The following is a 12,142-nucleotide window of genomic DNA, read 5'->3' on the forward strand; positions in this document are numbered from 1 at the left end:
ATATGGGATGCTGGTGTCACGGCAGCGACACAGGTGTGGTCGGTTGGCAAATGCACCACCAGCCTTGGTTACTCTGTTTTCAGCCTCAACGCCGACGCCACAGCTCTCCGGCTAGTCATATTTTTCGAATACTTTTCGGTTTATCGCCGTCAGTGTTTATTTGCTGCACGAGATACTGTCATTTACGCAACCTTAAAGTGTGCTTCGAAAGCACCGAAGAAAGCTCGCGAACAAATCTCTGCGCGAACTGCGGATTTCAGAGCTGGACGCCATTGGTCTGTCAGTTGTAGTGTTTATGCTGCGATGCACTTTAATCGTCAACGCCACGGCGATATGACCTTAGTGTGTTCCGTTATAATCGGCAGTCTTGAAAACGCCATTGGTAATTGCACCGTGGTCAGTTTGCACTCAGTTACTGTCGACACATGGTGAACATCGTTGCTGAGTAGTAACTTGTTTTTTTATCCTTACGTGACTTTCACCTCAAGATTTGTGAGCTGGCTGTGCTAAAGTGAGACTAGGCGAACGTGTCTTCCCGTGGTCCAAGCATCAGGCGGTTTTTTGTTCGATCGTTGGGGTATTCGGTCTGCAAGGTAGCCGGCGAATCAAGGCGCTCTGAATCGTCTGATATGCGGCAGCTGTCCGTACAAACAATGTTTAGGGGAACTTCGGGGGGAATCGCCCTATAAGATGAACTGAATTTCGAACGTCCCGTTTTCCATACATTTATGGGTGTTTGAACAGCTTTCGTGGTTCGGAATCATCACACATTCCGGTCTAATGCTAAAGGAAGTGACCGGTTCAAACAGTTTGATTATTTTCAACACCTATGATCTTAGTGATGTGAGCATAACCGGGTTTGTAGCCGCCCAGTCACCCACATACTTTACTGTTCAGCTCACACCTGCTCACTGGATCACGAGATTTGTATTTTTTCATACATACCAAATCATATTAAGGTGACTCATCGGAACTCGATTGTCTGCACCGTCTAGTGAACGTAGCAACAACTCATATGCTGACACACCGACGTACACTCAAACGGATCTACGAATAGGGAAACCGAACGAACTCAGCACAGACTCGCGCGCGCAGGGAACAGGAAGTCAACCGCTCTCCACAAGGCCGCTCAGTATTCGCACAATGGAGTGGAATTTTCGAAGGTTATGACGTGTCCCTGATGAACTAAAGCAATCGGGCAATTGAATTGAGAATACCAATTCAAACTTATAAGCCCCGTTCAGATTCTAGGGTCCTACTGGAATTAACTTACTCAGTTTACTGTCAATCGATGAAGCCAGTTACGCTCACATCACTCAAAGCATAGATGGTGGAAATGAGCAGCAAGTTCATTCTAAGCGGCTCCTGGGTTTTCTCTGTCACACCTTACCGTGGTATGACGGTTTGCGCACCTCAGCGATCCACTGAGCTATACTGCGGGTGTCCCGCGACCCTCACAGAGTCTCTCATACCAGTTCGGTCAATGGTTAGAGGTCTGACAAACAGTTTCCTGGCCCTCTAGGCTGGGGGTTTGAACATGTGGCAATTTTTTCCGTAGAAATGGTAATGCATTTGCATTCCCGCCAAACACCGCTGCCTTGCGGTTAGGCTTTTGAGCCAAAGGATTTGGTTGAGGACCCTAATCGTTCTCCTAAGTGTGGGCGCCCTGGCAGTGTCCCAACCTTCGTACAACCATGACATTCACAACTAACGTACGGCAGTGAAGCATCGGTATTGAGCACTGATGTGATGCTGTCGATGGGTGACTGGGTTTGCGGAATTGGTTTTCGCGTTTTCGAGCAGTCCCCACTCGGTTGGCAGTGAAGCATCGGTATTGAGCATTGATGTGATGCTGTCAATGATGACGATGGTGACTGGGTTTGCGGAATTGGTGTTCGTGTTTTCGAGCAGTCCCCACTCGGTTGGGTAGTGCACCCCAGCGAATAACCGTGTCAGGGTAGGAGGAACACTATCCAAACGATAGTTCAGTGAGCGCAAATCTGGCAAAATATTTTGGGCGGAAGACATATCTGTTTCGGACTGAATTCCCCATAGGTGGTCCACTTTGTGTGGTTTCCGTGTCAAAAATGGCACAGAGATACGACTGATCACTGGGCATGTGAAGTACATGACTAAGCCAGTGTCCTTGATTCAAAAGCTGGTGCAAAAGCTGCTTCATTTGAACAGTGACAACTCACTTCGCATGGCAATGTGAACCTTATTAATCCTATGCACCAGACTGGTGAACAGATAAGGGAATGAAATTGGGGAATGCTAGGCATCCCCAGATGTTCACCTCTATTCCGGTAAACTGGACAAATTTTCAGGCACTTGCCTCGGCCAACAGTTCATCAGCTGATGAAGGAAAGTGCGATGAGAATCTTGTCCTCTAGGGGGTTTTCTCATCCGCCTAGCCAATCCTTTGAGAGAGCCTGTATCACACGTTAACTAAAGTTTAACTCGACACTCAGATAGAGACGAGACTGTCTTCATCAACACCATGAAGCCGACTACTGCTCTCTTTCTGCACAGATCCCACCCGAAACTGAGAGAGAAAAATCCTACTCGTAACCGAATAACCACTGTTTTGCTTCGAAAGGCAAATTCGCCAGTGTTTCATCTAATTCAGGACGATTCCGGGTTGGACGGATATAGTGACCTCTGGTACGGGGACCAGGGTAGTCAAGCAAAAATAAATTCCCACAGGTGTAAGGAATCAGTCGTGACCCCGTGTACTTTTGTCTCTCTTTTTATTTGACGAAACAGAACTCCTTCTATGGTGTGCTCGTGTCTCTTTTTCCGAATGATGCTCTTCAATCCTCTCGATTTCACGCAATATAGATGAGTCATCAGGATCTCTCTGGCGATCCATACTGTGAGCCGAGGTGTGTAATGCTGGTGGTCCCTGTTCAGTAGATTGTTTCCTCGGTTCAGATTGAGACTTCCTTTTTTTAGAAGGGGATATCATCTTCCTTGACTTGCCACGAGCACTTTCGTCATCCTTGCTGTGAGCTTTCTCTCGGCCACGGTTGGCTCTCACCAAAGGTTGCAACTTCTCGGTTATTTCACGCGATTCTACCGGTAGTGTGCGGTCTTGCGCCAGCCACCACCGATAATTCTCTTCTGTGGCTTCCTTCAGCTGTCTTCTGTACAGTTGTTCCCATCCTTGAATCAACTTCATTTCGGGTGTTATTATTGGACCTGTTGGTATCTTCATCTCACCTCTTGCGAGCATTTGTTTAGCCACAATTCTGGCAGGGAGTGAGAGTGGTTTTCTTTTCTCGAGACGCTTTTGCGACAATGCAAGCAGCAAAGCGTCCTCGAGTTCTCCATCCACTAACTGATCCAGAGTTGGATCGATTTTCTGCTTTTTCAATGCTTGATGAGTCTTTTCCATCAGCCGTGGGTCTGTAAATACAAACCGCACAGCTTCAAAGTCCGGCAAGTCTTGTGGAACTGGATTGTGTACACTCCCGACTCCGAGCTCGTTTGTAGCCGAACGACAGTATACAGCAGCAAATCGATCAGGATCATCTCGTTGCATGAATTTTCTTCTCTCATCGGCGATTATGTTCTCTCTTTTCAGTTCCTTCATCGTGAACCAACGATTGGTAAAGTAAGAGGGAATTTTTGCGATTCCCCCTGCAATGGCCACAAGAATCACCGACAGAAGCATTAATCCGAAGAACCAGAATGAAATCAGCCAAGCATTATCCTCGAAAAATCTGCGCACTGTGTACAAGTCAGTGTCCGTAATTTTTCGCCACCAGCCCAGCGGTGTGCCGACCAAGTCGTAATCATAATCAACCATGAACGCATTCACATCCGGATAGGTTGGATCCAGAAAGACATCTTTTTTGTATATGAGTAGCTCCATTGTTCTTCGGTCGGAAACACCGCATGTGTACCATTTGACATGGGGCAATCGATCGGTCATTTTTGAAGTGATGTGTGTGGCAATTGTCGATCATGGCCTCTCTGGCTCTGTTTGAGAGTTTCGTTGCAAAGTTCTGCGACTAATCAGAGTGACGTCATCAGAGCGTGATAATGCAACGTGGTGGGATAGATGAGCTTTCGAAACAGATCTCGTGAGAGATCACGTGAACTGGAGACTGGTCAGGGATCATGCATTTGAAAGAGAACCACGTAATCCAAAGGTGGTGCATGTGTAAGACCATCGAGTATGTTCGATGCGGGACACTGAGTTCCCATGCGTGGAAAAAGAGAAAACGTCTCTTGGTCTGCTGGCAATATATCGTTAATAGGCCGTGAAATCATGTGTGGCTTGCTTAAAAAACATGATGTCAGATCTGCAGGATACAGTTGCCCATGAAACGGGGGCTTGAACTCAGCGTCTCATTGAAAATCCACATAGCCAGCTGGGGGAATTTCGGTGAACAACCCCTATTATCTTCTGTACTCAGTTCCTGCGCGCAATAAGATGTCTTTCAATATGCTCGCGAATTATGGAACAGTGGCGTTTGGATTATTGACGTGTGTAGCATCCGTTGGTTTCGAAGATGTCATCGATGAACGAAACTGTGGCAGGTATAACCAATGTACGGCAAGTTCGCGGTTTCTGCAGCTGATGATGTCGAGGGAAACTGAATACTTTACTTAGGATCTTAAACGTGAATACCAGGTCAGCTACTGTCGTGTTCGCGTCGGCGCCAAAACATCTGTTTTTTTGCCCACATTCTTACTTCGTGTCCATATTTCTTACAACCCTGAAGAATAACACACATAGGGCCTAAGATCTTCTAGCGAGTGGAACCAACACGTGATCTAATTTCGCTGCTTTTCGATAGATATGTTCGAAACTTCAGGAGAATTTAAGTGGCGTTGTTGTCCGGTCTGTTTGACGTCCTACTTACTGCTGTGACTTTCGCGTAAGAAGATCCTGGTAGCCCACACAAGATCGTTTTAGACAAGGAGTGAATATGAGCCCTTAGAAAAAGTGTTTGACGTGCAATTGATTTTATTGCTAATGTTACTACCATGAATACACACGATAATCTTTAACAGACTGCTGGAATTCAGAAGGCCGGCAGGTTCGGAATTCAAAAGATGATAAATAATAAAATCATCGTTCAGTTGTAGCACCCTTTCGGTGCCCAACTGTCATGCCACCTGAAAGAAGCACGAGGGATGGGATATTACCAGGTTGCCCAGGCCTAGACAGGAGAAGTCTAAAGGCAGAGGTCGGGTTTGAACCTCGGACCTTCCGGTCAGTGAATCCGCGCTCTAACGACTTGGGCTATCCGAGAAGGGCGAAGCTGGCTGTTGAAGAGTTTGAGCAGGTTTGAGGTTCGAACTTTCGTGAGTTGCGCACTGCCAATGACTCTCAACAAGAATCAAGTGACTGCAAATTGCTGTTCGGGTTTTCAATGTAGACTGGCTTCAATTGAAGTAAAAAAATATGTAAAATATTCCGAAATCTTATTTTGAATGGTTCGTTGATGACGATAGATGCTACGTGATGGAATCTTATCCGTGTTTATTCAGTCATTCTACACATGTTGCGCTGTCGGATATTAATGAAGTAACCAAAAGTTATGAAGAGCTTGCTGGCTAGAACAATATAATATGCGAAAGTTTACTGTAAAACTAACCATCTGTTAACAGCAAATGTGCCTGGAATATTGTATTATGATAGGATGAAATTGCCAAGATTTTATAGCCTATCATATAGCCACTGTTTGGTCACTTTTACCTCAATAAATCAATGAATTTGCCAGCAGCAAACCATGTACCATAGGCAGACAGTTCCAGCTACTACACTTTCGATCACCGGCAAATGTGGGACATGCAACTGAGCATCGGAGGTGATGGAACTGGCTAGCTACGCAGTGAAGGCGATAGCTCTGATACACGAGCGCAATTGACTGTGTGATTGGGTCATGTCTACCAGTGAGTCTGGCAGAGTCTGGTGAGTTGAGTCCCGGGGTCCTCATCCAGGGAGGCGACAATCGTTGGCCAGACTCAGTTTACTGGTTAGTGTTTTCATACTTCATTGCCAGGTTATACACTGTCCACCTCTCAGTCGCTTCCACTCAGCACGGGGCTGGGCAGAACGAGCTCTGTGAGGTAGACGGTCCTCTGGCATGCGGAGTACATGTCCCAACCAGTAGCCTATGAAGCGCGGATGAGTTCCCTTTTCCTTAGATCATCTGGAATACCGCAGCATCGCTAATCCGATGTTCCAACCAGATCCGATCAATGCTTCGGAGACACCGATGGCTAAACGCTGATATCTTCTGTATGTCCTCTGAGCGTAGAGACCAAGTTTCTGGTCCATTAAGCGGTATGGATCGCACCACCGCAGTGTAAACTCTACCCTTGGCAGACAAACTGACGTCACATCGGTGCCGTAGGTGTCAGAGGTTGGTAAAAGCTGCCCTGGCCTTGCTGATTCTAGACGTAATCTTATCTCCAGCCAGTCCATTAGAACTTATACAACTGCCCAAATTAACAAAATCATCCACAACTTTGATTGGCTCGCCTGCAAGCACGATGTTTGGGTTCGGTCCCACCCATTGATGTCGGAGTACTATACACCTTGCAGACGTGAAGCGCATGCCAACCGGTGCTTTATAGTTCTATAGGTTATTTAAAATGGCTCGCATTTTGGAAGGATGTGAACCGAGGAGAGCAATATACTCAATGTCTATGAGCGAACGTCCCGGGAGCGCTTCGACTCCCGAGATTTCGGAGGCAGACGGTGAAAGTTCAGCATCACATAGATAAAAAAGTTGAAAAGGAAAGGTGAGAGACGGCAGCCTTGTCTTGCACCACTGGGCGTGATGAGCTCAGGCAAAGGTTTGCCGTATACCGGTACGCGCCAACGGGATTTCGCATACTGCGTCCTCATAAGGGCTATAAATTTGTACGGGACACCTTTGATCGCCAGACATCGCCAAAACTTCTGACGATCGACAGAGTCGGAAGCAACTTTCAAATCAAGAAAAGCGACGAGCGTGGTACGTTTGAACTAATGACGCTTGCCCCAAGATCCACGGCTGGTTTCGTGGGGAACTGCAAGCCATGTGACCGACCGCTACGTGCTCAGATAATAAGCCGAAGTGAAGACAGAATGCATCGTATATTTGGGCTCTTAAATTTTCGACCTCATCTCTACTGTAGCAAGTAAACTGTCGCTCCACAATCAGAGACACACCAGCATGCGACGGACGCTCGGAAAAGGTCTCTTAACAGACGATGACGTGTCCACCGTAGAAAACCTCCAAAATGGAACAACTACATAGAACGATATCGAAAACTCCTTATACGATAAAACCATTTCCGTAAACCAAATATTTTCGTTGGTATTCAGGGCAGTCACCGCTTGCTTTGATGTACAACAGCTGCCTCTAGGGGAGCACTTCGGACTGTAGTCACGTGTTCTGATCTCTGTGAAGACTTACTGTTGCCGGCTTGTGAACTGAGCGCATCCGTCACATCAGTTATCCAAGAACGCATGCGTTCCAGATGAATGTAAAAGGATTATTTGGAGTAATTCAGATATAATGGGACCGATTAGTTGGATATATAAACTGTGTGGGGCTTTGGTACATCACCTAATCTAGTCTCATACTGCTGACTTTCAGGAGGTCAAGATGTCTCCACTGAAATCCCACCATGTTGTTGTCCGTATCCTCGAAGTACGGTAAGTCGAGCTTCGTATTCACGACTACCCAGTATAGTATTCACGAATTAGAGGACTGTAATTAAGACCAACCGGTATCCACTTCGCCACTAGACAACCGGGATTTCGCTTGCCGTATCAGTGACACCGATCTAGGTCTTCCTTATAAGTTCATTATCTCAATGGATCATAGGTTGCTGGAGGTGGTCCACGGTAAAAGAGACAACATCGTTCCATTCTCTGTCCTGTTATCGCGTTCGTAATTTACTCAGTATGCGACGTTTAGTGGACCGCTCTTTTATATACCAAGTAGTCAAGTGGGGGGTTGGGAAGTGAGCTATGCATTGAAGGCAGTAGCTTTGATGCGCGAGCGCCATTGGGGCGCGAGTGGGCCATGTCTGACAGTGTCTCTAACCATTGATATGGCCCGTCTCGGGGTCCCCATCAAAGAAGAACGGCAATGACCGGCGCAGCTGAGTTTGCTGGTAATCGCTTTTATAATTCGCTGTATTGTTTGGCCGTCTCTGGCTCTATTCCGCCCTTCACGTGGTTGTGTGAGAAGAGCCCTTCGAGGAAGTCGGTCGACTGGCATACACAGTACGTGGCCAAGCTAGCGTAACCTATGCACTGTGATCAGTTCATCTATTGAGGGTGATTTATTTATCCCGAATACCATTCGGCGTACTTCAGCATTACTGATCCGGTGTTCCCACCAGATTCGGGAAATACTCCGAAGACATCGATGGTCAAACACTGAAAGTCTTTGATGGCCTCGGCGCGCAGCGGCCAGGTTTCTGATCCATATAGTAATACGCACCGTAGCATTGTGAATTCGACCCCTGACAGAGCTGATGTCACGCCTATGCCACAGGTTCGCAAAAGCTGCTCTGGCGTTCCCAATCCGGGTGGAAATATCACCTTTCGCGAGACCACCAGAACTTATACAGCTGCCCAGGTAAACAAATTCGTCTACTACCTCAATCGGTTCATCCGCAAGCATGAGAATAGGGTTCTATCCCACCGTCTTGCAGTAGCACTTGACACTTTGCAAGTGTGAAGCGTATACCGAACCGCGAGGCAGAATTATTTAGATTATTTATTATTGTTTGAATTATGACGGGGTCAGATCCCAGAAGAGATATGTCGCCTGCGTACTCGATGTCGACGAGCGGAGCCCCAGGGAGCACTTTGACCCCACAGGCATTATAGGCTGGTAGTGGCAGCCCACTGACAGTGCTGGATTTATGCACCAATTTATCATCTCCCGCCTGCAAGGCGCAGCTCCCTAGCCCCCCCCCCTCAAACGAAACTGCGGCAGCTGCAACCACTGTGCGACGAGTGCGCGATTGTTACAGCTGACAATGATGATGATGATAATACCAAATAATGTGCCATTGGGATGAGCCCAAACGAAGAATTCAGCCACGTTTATTTATAACTATGTTCAGCCTATCGTCATAAGCAATACCTTAGCCAATATTGGGGCGTGGATGCGCGGACCTTGTTTTCGAACCTAAAACGCTATTGTATCAGTGCGTGTCATATGCTGTTTTTCTAAACAGTGAAAATTTGCTTCGAAAATTCAACTATAATGACATTTCTGGAGGCCTATCCGAACTGCGGTAGCTACTCCCAGCAAAGGATGCAAGTGATTTCGTGGAGCACTTCTTGGCTTGGACGTGACTGTATGCAGTCGGAAACCACGAGGTAGAATGGACTTACATGCTTGGAGCGTGATTTAACAAGGAAGTAAGTCACAGGATGTACTCTACTGAGTTCTTCAAGCACAAGACAGTAATACATCCGATATTGTTGTAGGTTCCAACCAACGAAGGGAAAGGTTCGAGAACGAAATATCTAAGGTATTCTTCCGATGTGTTTTGAATATTACTTGCGAGTCTTTAATGGTTTTGCGTTCGTTTTTTGTCACCAGACCGTCTTTGACGCACACGCCTCAGCCGTATATGCCTGAGATGTTCCATACCCAGGATCTCCCGCAACATCATTGCCTCTTCTGGATCTTGTTTTCCGCTGATTAGCCGTTCATTTCTGTGCAGTTCCGGAGGTGATATTTCAATTTTTGGAGTACTTCGCTTGGGGCGTTTTCTAGTTGGTTCTATAATTTCCGGCTTCTTAGCCTCCCGCGGCAAACTCGATCCATCTGTCGAACTGGGATCGAGTTCTTCAAGGTGTTTCGTCCCAAGAAATCGTCGGTGTTTTCGCTGTTTATCAACGATAGTCTGTAAGCGCTCAAGTACCTCACGTGACTCCAGCGGCAGTGTTTTCATCTGGCTTAGCCACCAGGCATAGTTTTCTTCATTCGCGTCATGTACGTGTCGTCTGTACAGCCGCTGCCAACCGAGGAGCAACAACATTTCTGGCGTCAGTCTGCTATCTTTCTGACTTCGACTTTCACCTTTAGCCAGCATATACCGAGCCATCAACTTCCCAGGTAATGACAAAGGTTTTCGAGTTTTGATACACTTCTGTTTCAAAGCCAGTTTCAACATATCGTCCAGCTCTCCACTAACGACTTCATTTATTGTGTAGCCATGCTCTGCCTTCTGCAAGGCTTCCTGCATTTTATTTACAAGCCATTTGGGTTGATGTACGGCGAATCGAATAGCTTCATAATCAGCCAGGTCTTTTGGTATTTGCTTCCCGGACGTAGCTGCATCTAACCTGTTGAAAAGAGACCGGCAAAAAATTGCTGCATATTGATCTGGATCATCCGGCTGTAGAAAGTTTTTCCGTGTCACACAAGCGCGCTTTTCACGCTCCATTTGCCATCTGGTACGAATTCGATTGAACAGATAGACTTTGAGTATACACAAGTAGCTCCATACCATAGGCAGCACAAATGTTGCGAGTATCACTCCAACTACAAAAAGAGCCGTGTCAGTTTTATCAATTTGAGCTAGGTAATGGAAATCATTCGGCTTTTTTATTTTTGGAACGAAACCCAATGGACGGCCACGCAGATCGTAATCAAAATATTGTGCATAAGTCCATCGATCTCCATAGGTTGGGTCAATGATGATCTCTTCATCTACGTGAGGAATTCCCATCGAATCTAGACCAGACTGTTGGTCTCCTACATCGATTGCACCAGCTTGAGGTTTAAATATGTTAGTCACGTGACGGATTTACCGAACACGCGCATGGGGAAGTAGTACGAATGCAAATTAGCCGGGCGAAACACAGAAGACTGCAAGTACACGCTAAAAATTCCACTGATCGGCGTGAAAAAGATGGCTAACTGGAAATTACCCATATCAGCCCCACCGGTATGTCTTTTAAGATAGCTTGAAAACCCTTCATTAGAGCCCTCACCATTATCGTCAGCAACATCATCTTCATCACCAACTCACTGTTTGACTTCCGCTGGCGTGTTTCCACGTTCCGTGTGGTTGTGCGTAAAGAGTTATTGGAAGAAGTCGGTCGGCTAGCACACGGAGCGCTTGACCAATTCAGAGCAAACAACAGAGTTTAATCTATCGGGGATGAGTTATTTCCCCAGCATTGCTGATCCGATGTTCCCATCAGACTCGGGCAATGCTTTGAAGGCATCAGTGGTCAAATACTGAAAAATTTTCAAAATTCTCAGCGTAAAGTGGCCAGGATTCTGATTCGCATTACAGCGCACAACAGCATACTGAACTTGATCCTTAAGGGCTAAGCTAATTCCAAAGATGAATCAGGTTCACAAAAGCTTCTCCAGTCTTCTCACTCCGGATGGGGATATCATCTTTTGCCAGACCATTAGGACCGATAGGGCTCCCCAGGTAGACAAATTTGTACATTACCTCAACTGGTTCACCAGCAAGCATGCGGTTGGGTTTCAAGCCCACCCAGTCTTGCAGCTCCCCTTCTTGCACTTTCACGTGTTCCCTCTTCCACCTTGACCCGCGCCAATTTGAATACTCTCCACAGGTCCCAGCACTAGGATTGACTGTTTTGCTCCCCACGTATCACACTCAGCTGCAGCTTCTGTACATCCGACTTCAAGAACAACCATAAACACCTAGAAGTTAGTGCTCAAACCCCGAAAACCTGTCTATGTTGTCGCCTTCAATCTCTGTACACTGAAGCAATCAGGATGACACGTGGCTCTTGCTTGTACGCTGGATTTCCTGTGCATTGATGCGAGACGGAAGGACTGACTGCTCCCTTGATCTCTTCCAGGTCCTAGCTGCACACCTCTGGTGATGCGCCGACCCCTGCAGCTGGATATGTCACCGTGGGCATTGTGTTGAGCGACCGAGCGAAAACGTGATTACTTGATTGGATACTCGTTGACAGTCATTCCTGCGCGGTTCGTCTGGTGACGTCTGTGAGAGAATCCCGGGAAACTGAAATCCATCGCACGCTGTGTCTGCTTACGCCGGTGGATAGTAGCCTTGAATCTGCCAAACACGACTTCTATGATGTTCCAGGTTCTCTTTTACAACAGGTTAAAAGTTCAAGCATCGCTGTGGTTGCTGGTTATATGTAGAA

General features: G+C 46.8%; 2 protein-coding genes across 2 annotated transcripts; both read right to left on the reverse strand.

Moving 5' to 3' along the window:
* Positions 1-2,716: 2,716 nt before the first annotated feature.
* Positions 2,717-3,877, reverse strand: T265_09788 (hypothetical protein; the record flags this gene model as incomplete). The annotated part of the gene is made up of 1 exon (XM_009175962.1): positions 2,717-3,877. The coding sequence occupies one exon, from the start codon at positions 3,875-3,877 to the stop codon at positions 2,717-2,719; it is 1,161 nt and encodes a 386-aa protein (XP_009174226.1).
* Positions 3,878-9,546: 5,669 nt separating this feature from the next.
* T265_09789 (hypothetical protein) lies at positions 9,547-10,713 on the reverse strand (the record flags this gene model as incomplete). Its single annotated transcript, XM_009175963.1, has 1 exon — positions 9,547-10,713. The coding sequence occupies one exon, from the start codon at positions 10,711-10,713 to the stop codon at positions 9,547-9,549; it is 1,167 nt and encodes a 388-aa protein (XP_009174227.1).
* Between the last annotated feature and the right edge of the window lie 1,429 nt (positions 10,714-12,142).

The sequence above is a fragment of the Opisthorchis viverrini genome, assembly GCF_000715545.1.
Source record: "Opisthorchis viverrini unplaced genomic scaffold opera_v5_302, whole genome shotgun sequence".
NCBI lineage: Eukaryota > Metazoa > Platyhelminthes > Trematoda > Opisthorchiida > Opisthorchiidae > Opisthorchis > Opisthorchis viverrini.